The sequence below is a fragment of the Callorhinus ursinus genome, unplaced genomic scaffold (genome assembly GCF_003265705.2).
Source record: "Callorhinus ursinus isolate GAN/ISIS: 27379988/994484 unplaced genomic scaffold, GSC_fseal_2.0 scaffold15, whole genome shotgun sequence".
NCBI classification, from domain to species: domain Eukaryota; kingdom Metazoa; phylum Chordata; class Mammalia; order Carnivora; family Otariidae; genus Callorhinus; species Callorhinus ursinus.
Window position 1 is genome coordinate 23388510 of NW_027397077.1, and position 19700 is coordinate 23408209.

A 19700-nucleotide genomic window follows, 5' to 3' on the forward strand; every position below is an offset into this window, starting at 1 on the left:
CAATTAAATGTTCCAGCCTCAAAAAGACACCATCAATTCTGCTGATACTTCATTGGCCAGAACTTTATGGCCCACTCAATGATAAAGGAATCAGGAGACACAATCCTACTATGGCCAGATGGTGGAAAGGCCAACTTCTTTGAAAAGTGTGATAGTAGTTCGTTATCACAAAATAATTGGGATAGACTAAATAGACTAAATTGCCTTAAATGCCAATATTTGTTGATGCTTATATTATTTAGGACAAATGGTCATTGGCTGCAGTACAATGGACTGCAAGGTATTTGGAAGAAAAACGAGGCACTATGTTGATATTCTTGTTCCATCACATACATATATAGAAAGTCACTTAGGCCTGAAAGAGCAAGTCTTTCTTCCAGTCTTTTTAAAAAAATTAACATGCTTATCTGAGTGCCTTGAACATAATCCTTTAGTACATCTTTCAAGTTTATTAAATTGAATTAATTTGTAGATAAGTAACTATGTTTAGCTTTAATTTAATCCCTAGAAAGGAAGAACATAATGGTTAGTTTTTTCAAAATGGCAGCCCTTATTAGTAACTTCCTTTTAGTTTGCATACATTAGTATAGCAAAAACAACCTCCCCCCCAAAATTCATGGGGCAAAAACTATCTTCCACACTTCTATATTTCAAAAGCCTGGAATGTACTCAATATATACCTCTTGAATGAATGAATAATACTTCTTTGAGACTATCTTAATGGTAAAGAAATGAGAAAATGTAATGGTTATTTTTGGGGGGTTATTTTAACCATGAAGTATTTTTTTTAAGATTGTATTTATTTCTTAGAGAGGGAGTGTGAGAGAGAGAGGAGAGAGAGAGAGAGAGAGAGAGAGAGAGAGAGAGGGGGGGAGGGGGGGAGGTGCAGAGGGAGAAGGAGAAGCAGACTCCCTGCTGAGCAGGGAGCCTGATGCAGGGCTCGATCCCAGGACCCTGGGATCATGACCTCAGCCGAAAGCAGACGCTTAACCGACTGAACCACCCAGTCAGCCCAACCATGTAGTATTTTATATGAGTGTGTAAGACATGGGCTCTTGCACCAGATCATTGGAGTTTGAAACCTGCTCTATCACTTATAAGCTGTATTACCTTGAGCAAGTTTCTTAATCTCCCTGTTCCCCCTGGGGTTCCTCATCCATGAAATGAAGAATAATAACACTTATCTTATGGGGTTAGTAAAAAAGGATTAAATTATACCTTATAAGCAACATACTATAGAGTAGTGCTACTCATAGTAAAGATTTAATAAACATTAGCTGCTGCACTGCTATTATTTGTGTCTTGATCCTGCACAGTCGGTGTACAATTCCTGTATGTATCACCAACGCAACAATAACGAACCACAGAAATGAAACATGCACTACTAACTGTAACTTTGGTGTTGTTACGTGTGCATTGTGCGCTGTGAAAGACCAGTGGGGAAGACTGACCCATCCGTAGGGGCTCTCACTCTTTCACTCTCTTTAACATGAGAAAAGGTGATGGTTTCCAAAGTTGTACAGTGGCATCAACCGTTCTTTCTTTTTTTTTTAAGATTTATTTATTTTGAGGGGGGAGGGGCAGAAGGGGAGAATCTTAAAGCAGACTCTCCTCTGAGTGTGGAGTCTGACGTGGGGCTGGATCCCACCACCCTGAGCCTACCCCAAGAGCCAGAGGCTCAACCCACTGAGACACCCAGGTGCCCCTTCGATCCTTCTTTATAACACCCGTGCAAGGCAGAGGTATTCTGAGGCATTTCAAAAGGTTTGTGAGGAGGGAAAATCATGAGAACCACCTTGATTTTGAAAAAAATATGAAAGACTGACCTATGACAGTGGGGATCACATCGACCTTGTTCTCTGCCTTGTCCCCAAGCATCTAGCACATAGTAGGTGCTTTATAAGCAATTCATGAAATACCTGAATGAGTATTTCTGTTCATGCAGTCTATAAGTGAAAACTAGGTCACCTTACGTGCATCGTTGATGTTTGGATACAATCACACCTTATTTCCAAATTGTCCCCAAGCATCTAGCACATAGTAGGTGCTTTATAAGCAATTCATGAAATAACTGAATAAGTATTTCTGTTCATGCAGTCTATAAGTGAAAACTAGGTCACCTTACGTGCATCGTTGATGTTTGGATACAATCACACCTTATTTCCAAAGAAGAGAGTGTCCAAACCATAGTACTAGAAACAAAATGTTCAGTTACCCCAGTACCAATAACCCCAGCATGTTATTGGAGGGAGAGGGAGATTTAAAAAAAACGCTTTGAGCATATTTCTTTGTCAAAACCCAGTCTTCGATGCTGAAAATGACATGTTTCTATTTATTAAACATGTTCAAAAACCTCAGAAGGTTTTTATTGGGCTTATGCATATAAGCATCTATATTGTATTCCAAGTATGCCATATTCCCAGATTTAGCTGCCAAAACAATCGACAGACTTAAATTTGTATAAACCTAACAATATTTTTGCTCACTCTCCTACCCAGTTAAAGTACTGGGTCAAAGAACATGAAGAGGTAAGAAATGGCCTGTAGTTCACTTTTGCATTTACTGTTAAGAAGCCTAACACCCATTAACACTATCAATATTTTGCAGAATGTTTTTTTTCTTTTGTTTCTCCTTCCCTCTTTACTCTTTTGGCAAATGAACGGTATCAGTGAAAGCTCTAACACAACACGCCAGACAGTATAGTGTTAAAGTGCTGCGTGAGTTGCTGAAGAGTTAGTGGGCAGGCATTACAATTCACTGTAGCTGTAATAGAGGGTAATGTCACTTTAAGACATGTGATACTTTACAGAGGAGGGATGTATTGAAACAGACTACTGCTACTTACAGCACCGTATAGCAGCCCTGCTCCTACATTTTGCTGCCTTACTCTGCCCCAATGCACGGGACTGGGGATGGTCCGTCATTAACTGTAAACTGATTCTCATCAGGATCACTTCAAAGGTCTCATCAGGCAGAGGTGACGCGAGGAGATGATTTAAAGGTGAAAATGACAAGGTTTCCACCCCTCAAACCTTGGCTCCTTTTCTGACAATACAGTCTGAATGAACCCGATGTCTTCTTTACTGTGGAAATAGCACTGGAAGAGAAAAACATATATTTTTTTTTAATCCTGATAAAGAAGATTATTGGGAAGCTCTTTTAAAAAAAATCTCCAATTGTGCACAGATGGATTTTAGAAAGTGTTAGAGCTTTCCAATGAACACTAATAGAGTACTCTGCTCTTGGCTGGATTTTTCAGGTAAGAAGCCTCTTTAAGGATTTAAGATTCAGAAAGCAGATTTGTAACCTATTCAGTCATATCTAGAGAACTATGTAAGGCTGGATGCATTATTTGGTGGAAAACACCTATTAACATAGAGACAACCTCTTGGTAGGAGAGTGAGCAATGAGAGTGATATGCAGGAACCTTGGAAGTGATGCTGAGAATTAAAGAAAGTTAAATAAAAAAAGGAAGAAGAAGAAAAATACTGCAAATGTGAAGTCACAGTAATCTTTTTAAGTGCTAAAAGCTACAGGGGTGAAGAAATGAGCAAGAGAAAGCAGAGTCATTGAAAAACTGTTAAGTTTTGATTGTGGTAGGCTTTTTGAAAGTTTAGATGAATTTCTAGTGCATTTTTAACTGAAATTCACAAGTAGTCAATGCATGCCACAGTCACCTCTATTTTGTCTTTCTATAATTTGCAGGGTACTTTGAAAAGGCCCCTAAATGCATTCATTTCAAGATTCATAGAAGGGGTGTTGCTATTTATCTCTACTGAAGAGAATGCATCTATGTTATACTGATAGTTCTGAAGACAATGAGGATAAATCTGTTGTGTACAAAAGTAAACAGTGGGCAGTGAAACTAATTATAAAGTGAATGGTCCATCTGAATCACAGAGTGAGGCATGAAAGGCACCATGCTGTTGAAAATAATGTTTTCCTACTTTGCACTTAATTATGGTTGTCACCATTTGTCTATTATAGTCCTAGCCCCCTTTTAAAGACTGCATCCCTCTCCTAAAGCCCATAAATTATCTTGTATTATGTCTTTATACACACACACACACACACACACACACACACACACACACACACGATGTATATTTCTGCTTTCTGAACATCACAGTTTTTGAAAGAGTGCCAATTTCCATGAATAAAGAAACCACACTGGGAGGTCACTAGCAGATTTAAATGTATAGTCGAAATACTTGTAGTGTATAATTTGACAGTGGAAAAATGTTTAAAAGGAACAATCTGGGTTCCAAAGCTCTCTCTAAGAGAAAAGAATACACTTAACTGGATTCTTGTATAGAAAATGCTTCCATATCACTGGCTGAGTAAGGACAATGCTTCAAGTTTGATTAATTTGGCAATATGAAATGCAGCATAAGGTGTTGTTTGAGAAATTGGACAATATGTAGCGCAGTTGAGCCTCTGTAGTTCCTAAGATCCTTATAGGTGCAGATAAGACTGTCAAAGTTTCAGCGCCTGAGAAAAGGTATATATGTTCATCCATAAATACATACACCACCTGTGTATGCATATTCATCAACACTATACAACAAATGCCACAATGGGATCTCAGGAGGCAAAGCAATATTGTAAATTATGGCTTGCTCTAGGATAGACGCATAGATCTTGCATCTGAAACTCATTCTGGCTGAAGACAATTCCGTCTGATTTTAAGTCCAGCCAAAAAAGACCAGTTCTATCAGGAGATTACAACATGCCTCTGAGAAATGATTACTTAGTTTAGAAGACAGCAGAATGATTAAAAATTCATGACTGTAGAATTAAAAAAAAAAAAGAATCCACTCTTTCCTTTCAGGCTTATGTCAGACTTACAATGAAGTTAGAATGAACAGGAGTATGCAGCTTTTCAGTGCCTGGAATAACTATAGTTTAAAGATCATTGTAAAAAACAGGATGTAAAGTCAGGATACGGTGCTTCAATCTGCCTAACTGATAGTCACAAACTTTAATTTATTTATGTGTCTGGCAGTCCTTGGCATTTGGCTTTGCAGAATTTCAAAAAGAATTCACGATCTCTTGGGGAAGGCTTTCCCTCAGTTCCACTTCATGGCATGACCTCTGCTGGGTTATTAATTTCAGCCAGCAAAGTAGCAAAGGGGACATGACGTCTGAGACCCTCCTTCTCTCATCAGTGGGACTGACTGAGCTGGGGGCTTGAAGCTGGGGGTAATCCTTGCTGTCTCATGTTCTCTTTAGAGAATGGCAATGGTCTCTGCGATGTCCTGGGTCCTGTATTTGTGGATAAGTGCTTGTGCAGTGCTTCTATGCCATGGATCCCTTCAGCACACTTTCCAGCAGCACCACCTGCACAGACCAGGTAAGTCGGGAGCTGGCTCCTCGGCAGCCTCCAGTCTCACTGCTGTCACCTTAACAGATGGTTGAATGTAAGCGACAGAAAGTACTACATAGTGCGGGCAGCTTGCCTCTGAATTCCAAGACACATATTGTTGGCTGGATGCTTTGGCAAAAGGTGAGGGGGATACTAAAATGCCCTAGAGGTGTTTCTGTGAATTTCTCAGGAAAAAAATAAAAAACAAAACACGATTTTCTCTAAGAGTCTCCCTACCCCCTTCCTCACACCTTAAAAAAGTGAAGTCCTTGGTTTTTGGATACTTTGGCCAATAGCAAAATACTCTGCAGAAGGTGGGATAACCTGCAAGGCTTGATTTCTTAGAGAGGCAAAATATGATCTTTGCAAAATAAAATAATGGGTATGTATACCGCTGGGATATCCTATCTAGTGTGGATACTATAATCTCGGTGTGTGCGTGGCTAAGAATTTTTGTGGAGATGTTAGTGCCGAAATTAACTTTGGAAGTAGTTAATGAAAAAGAAATTTAAAAATAACTTACTATTTCTTGTCTGCTTTAATTTGTCTCCTCTCCTTTCTCCCTTCCTTCACTTTCTGTTCTTCCAGTTTTTACGGTGATATTTTTCTCTTTCTCTTTCTTGGCACTTTCAGGAACAAGTTCCCTTTAGCCTGATTTTTCCTCCTATATTGAATTTTTGATTTCCGGACGCATTTTGCTTTCTTCGTCTTTTTGTTTAAAGTATATTTCTTACCCTTCCATGGCCTCATTCTTCCGTCTGGATTTTTTTTTTTTTTTCTCCTTCTTTGCCTTTCTCATTACTGTCCCCCAGCTCGATTGTCCTTACCCTCACCCGGTCTCTGAAAAGATTTCCTTCCCCATTCTGTTTAGTTTCAACCTTTGCACTCGTTTACTCCGCCCTCCCCCTACGCCCTCCTCCCCCATCGCCAAGTCCGGGCCCAGGGGACTAGTTGCGCGCCAAGCTCCAGATCTTCAGGTCGGAAGTGCTCCCCGCCCTCCATCCCCTCTCCAGATTCTTTCCTGGCCTCCTCCCATCCGTTCGGCTGGCTCCAGCTGCGCGGTCCAGCGTCCACGCCTTTGCCTTTCTCTGGCTCCGCAATCGGCCTGGGCGCCAGTCCTGGGCTTGTCGGCACAATCTTCCAGCAACACCTCCCGGGGCGCTGCGTGCTGCCTCCCCGGGCTCTGCCTCCAGGCTGCGGGCTGGACGGAAAGAGCAAGGGTGCAGCCCGGGGTCCTGCTGAGCGCAAGCACCCGGCTGCCGGGGAGCGCCCGAGCAGGTTCTCTGCAGGAAACCGGGCCACCCCCCGAGGACTGGAGAGGGGGAGGGGGTGGGTGCGGGAGGGGGGGTCGGGGTGGCCTCAGCCGAGGGCTGCGTCAGGGCCCCAGCCACCCTCACTCCCCACGCCCTGGGTCGCGGAGGGAAGACGAGGGCGGCGCTGGTGCCCCTGCAGGTAGGCTTGGAAACCGCTCCGCCGCCCCTGCCGAGCGCTTGTATTTCTGCCTCGTGGGTCCTCAGCCGCGAGCGGGTACCGCCAGACTCTGAGGCATCGGTGCCAAGGTGAAGGAAGAACAAACGTGGGTTTTGGAATCTTCGGTTTACCTCCAATCAGTTAATTACCAATCGGTTCAGGCAAAAACGTCTGATTTGTTACAGTCATACAAATAATGCGGGAAATTTGCATTCATTGTCATACTTAACAGTAAGAATTCGTAACAAAAATAACTATTGTGAGGGTTTTCGGCACACTCACGTTGTCTTAATCCGTATACAAGTAGGTGTAATCGCCCCTACCCCTCGCACCACGCGCACCGCCCCCAATCCTTCTGTTGCCCAGGAGACTGAAGTTCTGAGGGATCGGGTGACTTGTGTGAGACCACACAGCCAGTAACTGCCATTAGAAGTCGGGTCGGTCTGATGTCACCTCCCTGGCCTGTTTCCCAAGGAGGGGATGTATCTCCCAGGGCACAGAATAATCACGCCGAGTAGCCTCTTTGAGGGGTGTGAGCCGTTTCCCATAATTTGTGAAAACTTCCAAATTATGTCAATGCACGGAATCAAACCCCTTATGAAAGGTGACCTTGGCTGAACTTGGTGAGGGGTGGCCGGTGGCGATGGCAGTGCTCAGGACTAGCACTCATCTCTGTTACTTAACCTGAAGTGTTTTGACCTTGGGAAAGTCACTTTTCTTCTCTGGGCCCAATTTCCCATTTAAAGATATTGTGGGGGTGTAAGTAAAATAATTTTTTTGTGACAGTGCTTTGTAAACTGTGAAGTTCCTCATAAATATCAATAACTCTGACATCTCTTAATAGACTACAAAAGTACATGTTAGAGGTGCTGAATGAGTAAAGTTTTGCTGTTCACACAGCTAACAATCCACATAGAACAAAACCTTGTTTTAATCTCGTGTGTTTTTCTTTTTAAACTATGAGATACCTGGCTAGAATATATTACCAACCACTGCCTGTCTTTTACGCTCGATGTGTATAGTCATGAAATAGAGTGCACTTTGCGGTGAGTTTTTACTTGGACTATCTCTGTTAATCAGTTAATACAGGAGTTTTTTTGGTCGGGGGTTATGGTTATGATATTTGTATTAAGTAAACTCAAATCTTTATGGGGCTTGTTATCAAAATATTATAATTTCAAGCTCAGAAACACGTCGTTAAGTTCTGACTAAAATTGAATTCAGTATTTGTTTTCTCCACCGTCTACTGCTAGAAATTGCTTATTATCACCAATGCATGGTTGATCTGTATGTCAGATACCCCAAGAAACTGTAGCACCGAACCCAATTTCAGCCCCAAGTGCTTATACATTTGAGATCCGTTACCGATTCATTGATGAAATTAAGAAACTATATATACTCCTTTCTAAATGCAGAAAGATTAAAATGATATCAAACTGAAAGTCCAATGGTTCTATATAATAGGTTTATTCAACTTTCTTGGGTTTTCAACAATAGCTGCAAAGATTAAAGCGATAGATCTTGGACACAGCAATATTCTAGCTTATTTCAGTCAGAAATGCAATCTCCTTTAATACAATCTGTTTTGATTTTTAAGAGTAAATGTATGCTTTTTTTTATGAGAGTTGTGATGTTTCCCTTTGTGGGTCTTAAATCTTCAGGGACACTAATGAAATGTGTATGAAAACAAGAGAGAAATCAGGGCCAGTTATCTGTGACAATCCACCCCTAAATGAGCAAATAAATAAATAAATAGCTGGATAAATGAGCAAAAAGGAAAAACATAATCTCATTTTCTCAAATCAGTTAAAACAAGTGACATGATGAGAAAAAATGGGACACCAGGCAGATCCTGAGCTTTGCCACATTTGCCTAAGCTTGAAAAATCGCCTCTTCCATAAAGCAGGAACAAGCGGACACTGCATGCATACCAAGTACCCGGGAAATGTGAAAAATGACAAATCTTTCCCTCAGAGCCCCGAATGGGGGGAGAGTGAAGGCTTTACAGCTGCCTCCTCACCTGCTTAGGAACGGCTGGCCCCCCTCTTGCCAGCTTCTTACGGGCAGCTTTGCCATCCCCTACACAGTAAGATTGATGGTGTTCCCATCCCAAGCAGCCAATTTCAGTCTCTCAAGAAATAATCCACTACACTGACAGATGAGTGGAATTTGACGCGATGTTCCCCTCATCAGACTCTGCAGCACCTGGATGTCACCAGCCAGCCAGGGTCCTGTAGGGGAAATGGTTAGAGATCTGGGCCAATTTCTGCTGTCAAAACATGAAATCAGGACGATGTCTTTGTGAGGCCGTGAATTTGAGATCTGTCTTCTCAATGCAGTGGGTTAGTACACAAACAGAATGAGAGTATGTTAACCAGAAAACAGACTGATTTCAATAGATTCCCCTGTAGTCCCTAAGTACTTTCTATTTTTCATATTTATGGTATTAGGAATGCACCGTTATTTTCACTTACTAGTTAAGAAGGATTAAAACAGTCAGTCAAATGGAAGTGAACTTTAAAATTACACAAATGAGTAAAATGTGCTGTAGATTAACAGATTTATAATTTCAATAATTTAATATTTGGCTAAATCAAGTTTTTATTTTGGGAACGATGTAGGAAATTACCATAACAACTTGAAGAATACTCGTGCCTTTTATATATATAAATATTAAAGCTGGAAGGGGACACATAAGTTAAAAAAGACAGACTGAACAATGAAAACCCAAAAGTGGTGTGTTCCCTTGTTTCAGGAAATTAAAACAGCTTCAACTCTTTATAAGCATCAGGTGTGTAACAGGTGAAAAAGGATGAATGGTTTGCTGGATGTAACTTTCTACTTTAGAATTAGTTTTTCCCCCTTATGGATATATGAATTATGACACTAATTTTAATAGTTACTTAATTTCGAGTGTGTGGGTATGTGTGTTGGGGGGGGTTATTCTTGAAACTTAATAAAATATGGATCATTTCAAAATACTTGAGTAAGAAAAGATCCTTGGGATTCTTTAGTAATTTAAAATTATAAAGATAAATTACATGAGACAAGAAGTTATAAGTGGCTAATGAATCATTTTTCTTGAGTCGCTGCTATTGTATTGACAGGTGTGTATGGAAATGATATATGGAAAAATTACTCCGAATAGAATTGTCTATGTAACTTATACTTGGCCTGATTTAAAACTATATTAAGCAAACTATGTATTTAGAGGGAGGTATTCATTTATGACTTAATTAATATGTAGTGAACATCACCATTCATTTAAAAGTGTGATTTTTTGGTAAAATATTAAAAAGCATTCTTGTATATCTTATCTTTACCTTAGTATTCAATATTACTTTATTGAAAGTTGCTTAAGGAATACGCATTAGAATAGCAAGGCACATTACAATAAAGTATTGTTTTACAACTGTAGTATAAAAGATATCGTCAGAACAACAGTGGTTGCATATTGGCTTTTTAAGAATTCTTACCAGTACTGGATTGCTAAGTGTAGTGAATTGCCCTAAGGATTAGAGCAGACAGGTTGTTATTTGGTGTAAGCTGGTGCTAGTGATAATCCATTGATCATCTGATTGATGTTATTGACCTTGTCCCAGAGTCAGAGTGTGGCTATGGACATTTAATAAGACCTCAAAGTATCAAAACCAAGTAGAGATGCAAATAAATATTTCCTGTCAATCCCCTGAATTTATAAGAGAATTATTACAATGCTATATAAATACTGTTACTTATGTGAGCTCAAGCCTATGGCCTCAGTTCCTCATAGTTAAGGAAAATAGATCTTATGTCACACTGAAAACAAATATTTAGAAGTGGCCCAAATGAACCTTAGCCTTCAATTGGTAATTTCTTAAAGTTCATTTAAGATGACTACTTGAACTTTTTGAAAAACTCTTCCAGTTTTAAACTGTGTGAAAATCTCAAAGCTTGAGTATGTAAATTGGTGCAACATTTTTTGAAAACAATTTGGCAGCATCTCCCAAAATGTAAAATGTGCAAATCCTACACAATTCCATTTCGAGATGCTTAGCCTAAGAAAATGATTGGACAGGTGTGAAAAAATGTATGTAAAGGTCTAGTTAATTTAATGGCAAATGATTAGAGGGGGGTTTTAGCTATAGCAAAAAGAGATTGGAACAACAAATCATTGTATACCACACAATGGGATTCAACATAACCACTGCAAAGGATGAGAGGTGCTTACATGTACTCTTAAGGAAAGATGCCTATGACACACTGCTGAGTGAAAAAAACAAAAACAAGGAACAGAATACGCAGTTTCAAAATAATTTTGGAAAAAAATATTAACACAGGCATAAAAAGATGTCAGAAAGGCTATAAACATTCTATACATAGCATCAGTTAAACCTGGTGGTAGGACTAGAATGACTTGGACATTTTATTTCCTATAATTATGTGGTTTTTAATTTTATATTTTTAATTTTTTTAAGATTCATTTATTTATGAGAGAGAGAGAAAGAGAGAACAGAGGAGGAGCAGAGGGAGAGAATCCTGAAGCAGACTCTGCTCAGTGGGAAGCCAGGAGTTAAGTGGGCCTCAATTCCGGGACCAGGACCTGAGCCAAAACCAAGAGCCTGCTGGTTAACCGAATGAGCCACCCAGGTGCCCCAATGATGTGTTTTAAAGATTTGTTTTTAATATGGGTATATATTACTTTTTAATAAAAACCTTAAAATATTAGCTGTAGTTTTATGGTAAAATTAGAAATGTATCAAACAGTTTTCTTAGGTTAAGGAGAAAGGAGGAAGATTAGGTAGGAAAGTATCATGAGGCCCTTTTCCTTTTAAGAGCCTTAATCCAATGAAGTGTCTAGGCCAGAATTTTCCAGTTCAGAAAATACCGTACCCTCAAGATGCTGCTTGGATAAAAGCTATTAAGTGTCGGGGAAGTACTCATTGTCTGGTATGTTCTCCTTTTGGAGGTTTGCAGTACATGTAAGTATATACAAGTTCTGGAAAGATTTGCAGATAGGAAACCTGATTGTGTTTAACTAAAATTTTCTAAACTTTTTTTTTTTTAATTTGGGCAATATCTAAAGTGCCTATTCTTATCACATGCGTTGAGAAGTGTGAGCCACTGTGCTATCCATCTTCTTATATCTCACTTTTAGTAAGGAACTTGACATATAATAGGTGTTCAAAAAATATTTGTTACATTCTTAAGGAATGAAAGTTCTGGTAAAACCTTTAACTCTCCCTCATTTATTACTGCTTGTGTGTGGGTGAATATGTATGTATGGATGCATATGTATCTGTGTGCATGTTTATAATTTAGGGATACCACAAATGGAGAGTGGTATAAATATTAAATTGTCAGTATAACATACTTATGTATGTGTGTATTTGTGCAATATCTTTGTGTAGTTATTTACTCTATTTGACAGCAGTTCCATTAACCAAAATAACCCAAAGAATATGCTTACAAATGTAGTAAAAACTTAAATCCCTAAGGTTTTCAATCACAGCATGAGTTTTTTTCCTATAAATTTAGAAAATATTATAAGCATGGTCTTAAGGGACTGAAGAGAAACTTCTCTTAGCAAATAGGAAAAGGCCTTCTGCTTTCAAATTTTTTGATATCAAGAGAAAAATTCACTTCATCTTTGTAGCAAGGAGAAATAAGAACAGACAGCAATTTTTCCTTTCTTTGGGGTAAAAAGAAAATGAATGATTTTGTTAACCATTTGTGTAAACTAATTAGATTCTGTAAAGTTAATGTCCTGAAAGCACTTAGGGAACCCTGTTGGCATGCTATTTCTTTCTCCTTCCCCATCTTTATATAATAAAGACCCAGAGAAAGAAAAGAGAATTGATATAATCACAGCGATTTTCTCTCTGAAAATGGATAGATACGCTGAGTGATGTGGCTATTCATTAGGCGGATTCTTCCTGCACGCGGGGAAGGAGTCAAACCAAACCTCACCCTGAGTCTAGGAGGGAGGAAGACCTACATCCTCAGCCAAGGTCATTGTTCTGCTGATGTGATTACCTATATTTACCTTTACTATGCCCTTACTAGAACTTCTCTTTTAGGCATGCTTCCACGTCACCCAAAAATAAATGGGAGCTAACTGAGTCTGCATGTACCCAAAGGATTTTTTTGTTTCCCCCTCATGTGGATGAAGGATGGATGGATTGAGTCATAGGCTTTGAAATGAATACAGAATGTCAGCTCCCAGGTTTAGATGAGCTACTGCACAGTAAGAGGAAAAAGCACTTCAATGCTCTTGAAATTGATAATACATCTTAGATTCGGGTCAGCAGGCCAGTAGGTCATACTTCCCACTGAATGAATGTTGTGTAAGTATTCAATAAATATTTTCTCATAACTGGGCAAGAACTTTACATCCTTTAAAAATGCAAATACTGGCAGGAAAGTACCACATGAAGCCTTTTTTATAGCGAATGGTAATGAGGAAGGAGGACCGCAGTAGGTGTAGGACCCTGGAGCATTCACGATCTCACGTCAGTTGTCAAATGCAAGTCTCCAGTAAGAGGGTAGAAGGAAGCAGTGGTTTTCATATTGTGCATAGAAGCTCCAAAGAGGCCATATATGCATTCCGCAAAGTATATTCCTGTCCATCATAGATAGACATGGCAAATACCTTCGTGCACCAGCCAGTTAACAAAGATGATTGGACCAGTCTGAGGATAACTGTAGCAGCTGAAGAGCCTGTGTGCATTGAAAGGGCACATCACATCCTTAGCTAAGCCTGAGATAGGCTCAATGTGACCGGATCATCCCACGGTTCAAGGCAAGCAGGAGACTTAAGAATTTTATGTGTAATTTCCTTATCTTTTAAATGTCAAGTGGGCCAAACAAAACTTGACTCATGGCTCTATTCCCACCTGCGGGCTATTAGTGTGTGACCTCAGACAAGATTATCTCCAGCTCCAACATTTTTTGATTTTTAATGAATTTATCAAATCCTTTTATGCAAGCAAGGTAGAGAGAGGTGAAGGCAGTGGGGCTAAAAGTGGGGAATTTTTATGCACATCTGTCTTGGCTTGTTTTAAAATTATGCCTGTGGTTTTGTCCCATCCTGACTTATACCCCAAATGCTAAAGTGCTGAGTCTCTGGGTATTTTGTCTACAAGCTACTAACTGTAAATAGAGCTACTAATGGAGTCTGATAAACAAAGAGCATTTATATAATGAAGCCAATGGCCTGAACAGAGGTCTCATTTGAATCTTAGGTAAAAAGAAATTAATTTTCCTTTAGATTAGTTTGGCAGAAAGAATAAACTAAATGTAAGGAAACAGAGGGAAGCATCAGGCAGTGTAATATTGCCTGATTAAAACCCTTAATTTAATACTTTATTAAAGTTCTCAAAATCTAGTCTGCAGTCCACTAGTGGGTTATACATTTATCTTGAAACATTGGTTTTTTTTTCTGTTCTTGTTCTTTTCGGATTTCATGTACATTTATTTTGTATATGAATACAGTCTACTTATTAGTATACCAACTGAATTATCTTCTATTAGAATGACATGTAACTAAGGTTTACTGAGCTTCCCTAATTCAGTATTCTATTTAGAAAACTGGCTGCCAGCTCTTGGAAACATTGCAAAATGCCTGCATGCAAATAATTAGAATTCATGCAATTTTGGGAGGGATAATTTGTTACCAGTGTATCTTGAGTGTTGTTTGAGTTGTTAGTGATTTTGAATTGCTGTGGTCTTTGCTTTTTAATTATAAATTAGTGTTGGTTTAGTTTCATCATTATCAATTAAGTTCGCTGTGGGCTGTTTCATTAACCCTATAGCCTGTAATGATGCATATTTGCATATGTTGGATTTTAGATTCACCAAGGAATAGACTTTAAGACATTCCTGAATTGTGTTTCAGAAATGATTTACCTATATCCATATTGGAAAACATGTATATGTAATCACTCTCAAACTTATTGCTATGGTGACACATAGTGACATTGTTTATATACTGCTTGTGAATATATGCAACAGAATTCTCAAGGTACATAACATATTTGGTTTATTTTTATATCCATAGAGCATCATTTTATAATACATGAACATGTTAATAGGCTCATCTTATTTTATAAAAATAATTAGTGATTCATAAATGTGTCTTTCCAAGTATTTATTAACTGAGTATTTTTCCACTGGGAAGTGGAAACATATGAATTGGGTATTTCACCTCCTTGGTGTGCTATAGACAGGAAAGTTTGAATACCACTATTTTATGAAGAAATTGTAACAAGAGACCAGCCCTACATATAGCTCTGAATTAAAAAAATACGTGGCATGGCAAAAAATAAAAACAAAACCATTTCCCCCCCCGAAATAAAATAAGATATAAGACGGGAGAAGGTGTTGTTTGGAAGCTTCTCGGACGAGGTCTGATTAGGTGAATTGTTTTTGTAGCTTTTTATATCTCCTTATCTGATGAAAATGCAAGACGCCAGGTACTAGACATGTGCTTGAGAAACTAGGTCACTGGGTGAACATTTGTAGGGCAACATTTTTGACAACTACTCCCAGAATCGTTTGGAAGTAAGAGCAGATTTATGGCACACAAGCTGCCAATCTCCAGCCCTCCATCTATCACAGGCCCAGGTAATCAATCACCGTGATTGTTCCCGCAGAGCCAGGATGTGATTTTAGAAACTTTCTCAGTCCCTCTCCAGGCCCCGCCCATGAATTGATTGACATTGGCGTGCAAGTTGGGAGTCTTTGACCAACTCCCTTGTGGGTTAATTGACCATCTCCAGAATCTGTTTCCTACCCCCCCAAAAAAGGGCACGCCATAAAATATTTCATTGAAAAATAAGAAAAATGAACCAATTGCAATTGAATCAAAATTTAAAGGGCCGCGTGTGTCTTGTAACTACTGTTTACAATAATGTAGCGTTAGACAATTCTGTCCACTTGTGAGAGTTATACAGCTCTCTTTTTATTTCCTCTGGAAGTTTTTGTTCCTTTCTCCATTTTACTGTATTTCTGTGTCTAAGATTCAGAGTGGCTTCTGATACGAGCTCTAACCAAACAGGGTGCTCCATGATCATAACACATGAAGCCACTTATTCTGAGCAGAGAGGATTTGGGAAGCCCTCAAGAAGGGGGATGATCTTGTGTTGGGCTTTGAATGTTGGTTAGGAAGTGAGCTAGCCAGAGAGGATGGAGGGTGACGGGTTCAACCAAGGGGAACAAAACACATAAACCTAGAGGCAGGTAGTAGAGATATGGTGGGCTGGTGACTTGGATGGCTATTGGCCTTTTGCCAGTTGGAGAAACTTGATATTATTCCAATTAAAGGGGAGGCAAGATTTATTTTTTTCTTTGTTACTGTTTTTTAATCTACGGTCTGCCTTATCAATGTACACTGATGGTCACAGGTGTAGAGCTACGTGAGATGGAAGGAAAGAATCCCAATACCTACAATTAAAGTCTCTATGGAAAGCAAGTCAGTTAATTAACAAAAATCCAGCAACTGTACTCTGGCCAAATTCTTGGTGTCCCATAAGGCCTTTCACACCTTTGAATTATTGTTACCTTTATGTAATAAAAGACAAAATATGTTACTACTGTTGATTTTAAGAGTCTGGCTATTATAGTAGAGAAAAGCTCATATCTCTAAATCAAAGCCTGAGGATAATCATTTTTATTTTTAACATACAACAAATTTAATATTCCTTATTCGACAAAGGTTTATCGATCACTTACTAGGTGCAGAGAACTATGCTAACACACTAACGATAGTGACGCCACTTTATTCTAATCACTGGTTTAACCCTGCTTTCCCCACTAGATTGTCAGCTCGGAAAGGATAGGGAGCCCAGCGGTCTCACAGTGCCTCACAGAGAGTCTGCCACATGGTGAGGGCCAAATAAATACCTGCTGAAGGAAGGAAGGAAGGAAGGACCCTAAGCATTTGATGTTTCATTGAATCCTCATAATAAACTCGTGAGGTAGAACATCTTTCCCTTTTGCCAATAAAAAAAATCTTAAAAAAAAAAACAAAAAACAAGTTAACTGATTTGTTCAAAGTCATCTAGCTTGGGAGGGCAAATTGAGAATTTTTCCAGCCTTTGACTTTTTCCAGCTCAGTTTCCTGAGTGTCAGCTGTGGGTAGGCCCTAATATGGGCTGATTCTTATAATATGGCATATGATCTATACTACAACCCTACATGGGTGGCACTGTTATCTCCATTGTACAAAACACTGGAAAATTGATAATAGTAACAAAGCTTAAAGGAAAACTTAGGTTTGGCATTGACTCCCACTTGGGTCCTCTTACCATCACAACCTGGTACTACTTTAGCACTTAGGAACATCGGCAAGCTAGTCCTGGTTAGTTTAAATTATAAAACAAGGATGCCTGTGTGGCTCAGTTGGTTGGGCAGCTGGTCGTGATCCCAGGGTCCTGGGATCAAGTCCTGTATCGGCCTCCTTGCTCAATGGGGAGCCTGCTTCTCCCTCTGCCTGCCACTCTCCCTGTTTGTGCTCTCTCTCTCTCTCTCTGACAAATAAATAAAATCTTTAAAAAAAAATAAATTACAAAACAAATTTCTGTGTTGAGGGACATTGTTCTGTGTTAGCAGGCAACCGTGTCTTGGGCATTTAGCTTGGCTATATCATGCAATAATTTTGAGTCTTGTGGCTGGCTGAGTAATGCTTTGGTCTTAATTTTGCTGTGCAACAGGCCTGACTGAAAACATACTTTGTTTTCTTATTGGGATAACACCACCTCATTTTCAAGTATTTTTCTATAGTCTCCTGGTAATTTTTTTTTTAGATTTTAGAGACCCCTTTTTTGTGCTCCACATGACAAAGCAACAACATAGGATAAATCTACATTTATTAGACTCAGTCTTAGTGTAGATTTTCTGTTTTACTTCAAATTAAATTATAAATCATTCACACTAGAAAAGAACTCTTCCTAACTGCAATTTAACTTTTTGATAAATTTTTTTTTGGCAGTTATCATATTGAGACTTTATAAATATTCTAGAATATTGTAAAGTGGGCTGACCTTTCTAGTAAGTGGTTTGATCATTTGCAGTAGTGTCTTTTTGCTAAAATATGGAATTTGCTGTCTTTCACATTAAACTTGCTAGACCCATGGCCTAGTAACATGGTAGGGAGAAATTGCTTATACAATCCTATCTGAAGTCTCCCTATTAAATTCCTCCCAGCATCAAAACAAATCTGTGTTTTCCAAAAATATCCCTTTGGCTAGTGATGGCAAATTCCTGATCCATAGCCCACTCTTTCTATGGTTATACCACTGCAGACATGGCTAATCAATCCAGATTCAACCTCTGAATCTTTCCAGGTACAACACTTCAATCATTGAGTTGTTAAAGGAGATAGAGATGATTTCAGAAACAACTACAACACCCCAAAACAATAATCATTCAGCATCTATTGTGTCATATATTGTGCAAAGTGCCTTATATGGACCTATCTGCTTAATTTTGAGATGAAACGTACTGTCTGTTAAGGGTTTTTATATGTTTTTATATGTAATTTAATTCACCTCTCAAGGTGGGCTATGTTCTTCATTTAAAAATAATGGTTTAAATAATTAAGCAAGTTAATACATATGAGTACATGGAAAGGTTCCCGCAACAGGGTAAGTACTCTTTAACTCAGGGTAAGCATAGCATCTACGTACATCTTTGAGAATTGGATAGAGTTGACATGCTTGTGGGTGTTTTACCTGATTTCACCTTTTTTGCCATCAGCTACTCTTGGTGCAAGGAACCTATAGAAATAGAAGCATCTTGGTATATAAGGTAAACCAGGGGTTTACATCCCCCCTCTATTGTTGTTACACTATTAGCTCTAAATGTGGGCAATTTAGTGTAGCTCTCTCTGCTGCATCCATAAAATGGGGAACCATGTTTATAAAATCCCCACTTGGCAGGTTTGCATAAAGAATAGAGATGCCTGTTCTACACCTGCCATGCAATAGGTATCTGGCATATGGTATCTCATTATATTGTTATGTAACTATATGAATGTCAAAGCAAAGATGGTGGAGAAAGTGCCTGATACTAACACATACATCCATAATGTTTTAGTGTATAAAAAAAAGGATGCACATAGAAATTTTACAACTTGAAGGTGCCTGGGTGGCTCAGTTGGTCAAGGGTCTGCCTTTGGCTCAGGTCATGATCCCAGGGTCCTGGGATCGAGTCCCACATCAGGCTCCCAGCTCAGCAGGGAGTCTGCTTCTCCCTCTTCCTCTGCCCCTCCCCCTGCTCATGCTTTCTGTTTCTTTTTTGCTCACTTGCTCTCAAGTAAATAAATAAAATCTTAAAAAAAAAGAAATTTTACAACTTGAATTTATTTATTCATTTAATGACCACACCTGAGTCTTCCCTTAATAAAATCCAAGTACTTAGCACAGGTTAAAGATACAGATTTTTTTAATTGAATTGAATTTTATTTAAATTCAATTATTTAAATAAAATTCAATTAAATAACGTATAGAGCATTAGTAGTTTCAGAGATAAAGTTCAGTGATTCATCAGTCTTATATAACACCCAGCGCTCCTTACAACACATGCCCTCCTTAATGCCCATCACCCAGTTGTCCCAGCCCCCCATCTGTCTCCCCTCCAGCATCTTTCAGTTTGTTTCCTATAGTTAAGAGTCTCTTATGGTTTATCCCCCACTCTGATTTCATCTTATTTTATTTTTCCCCTGCCTTCCCCTATGATCCTCTGTTTTGTTTCTTAAATTCCACATATGAGTGAAATCATATGATAATTGTCTTTCTCTGACTTATTTCATTTAGCATAATACCGTCTAGATCCATCCACATCCTTGCAAATGGTAAGATTCCATTTTTTGATGGCTGAGTAATAT

At 38.9% G+C, this 19700-nt stretch overlaps 1 protein-coding gene across 3 annotated transcripts in view; it reads left to right on the forward strand.

The window, feature by feature from the left end:
* Positions 1-3090: 3090 nt before the first annotated feature.
* TAFA1 (TAFA chemokine like family member 1) overlaps positions 3091-19700 on the forward strand; it is a 511832-nt gene continuing 495222 nt past the window's right edge. For 2 of the 3 annotated variants that reach the window (XM_025885559.2, XM_073901525.1), the window contains exons 1-2: positions 3091-3259; positions 5233-5353. In XM_025885559.2, the coding sequence (XP_025741344.1) occupies positions 5236-5353 (118 nt within the window). In that variant the 5' untranslated portion in view covers positions 3091-3259; positions 5233-5235. Of the gene's footprint in view, positions 3260-4371; positions 4502-5232; positions 5354-19700 lie in introns of those variants that run through there. The other variant, XM_073901524.1, reaches the window with a different exon arrangement.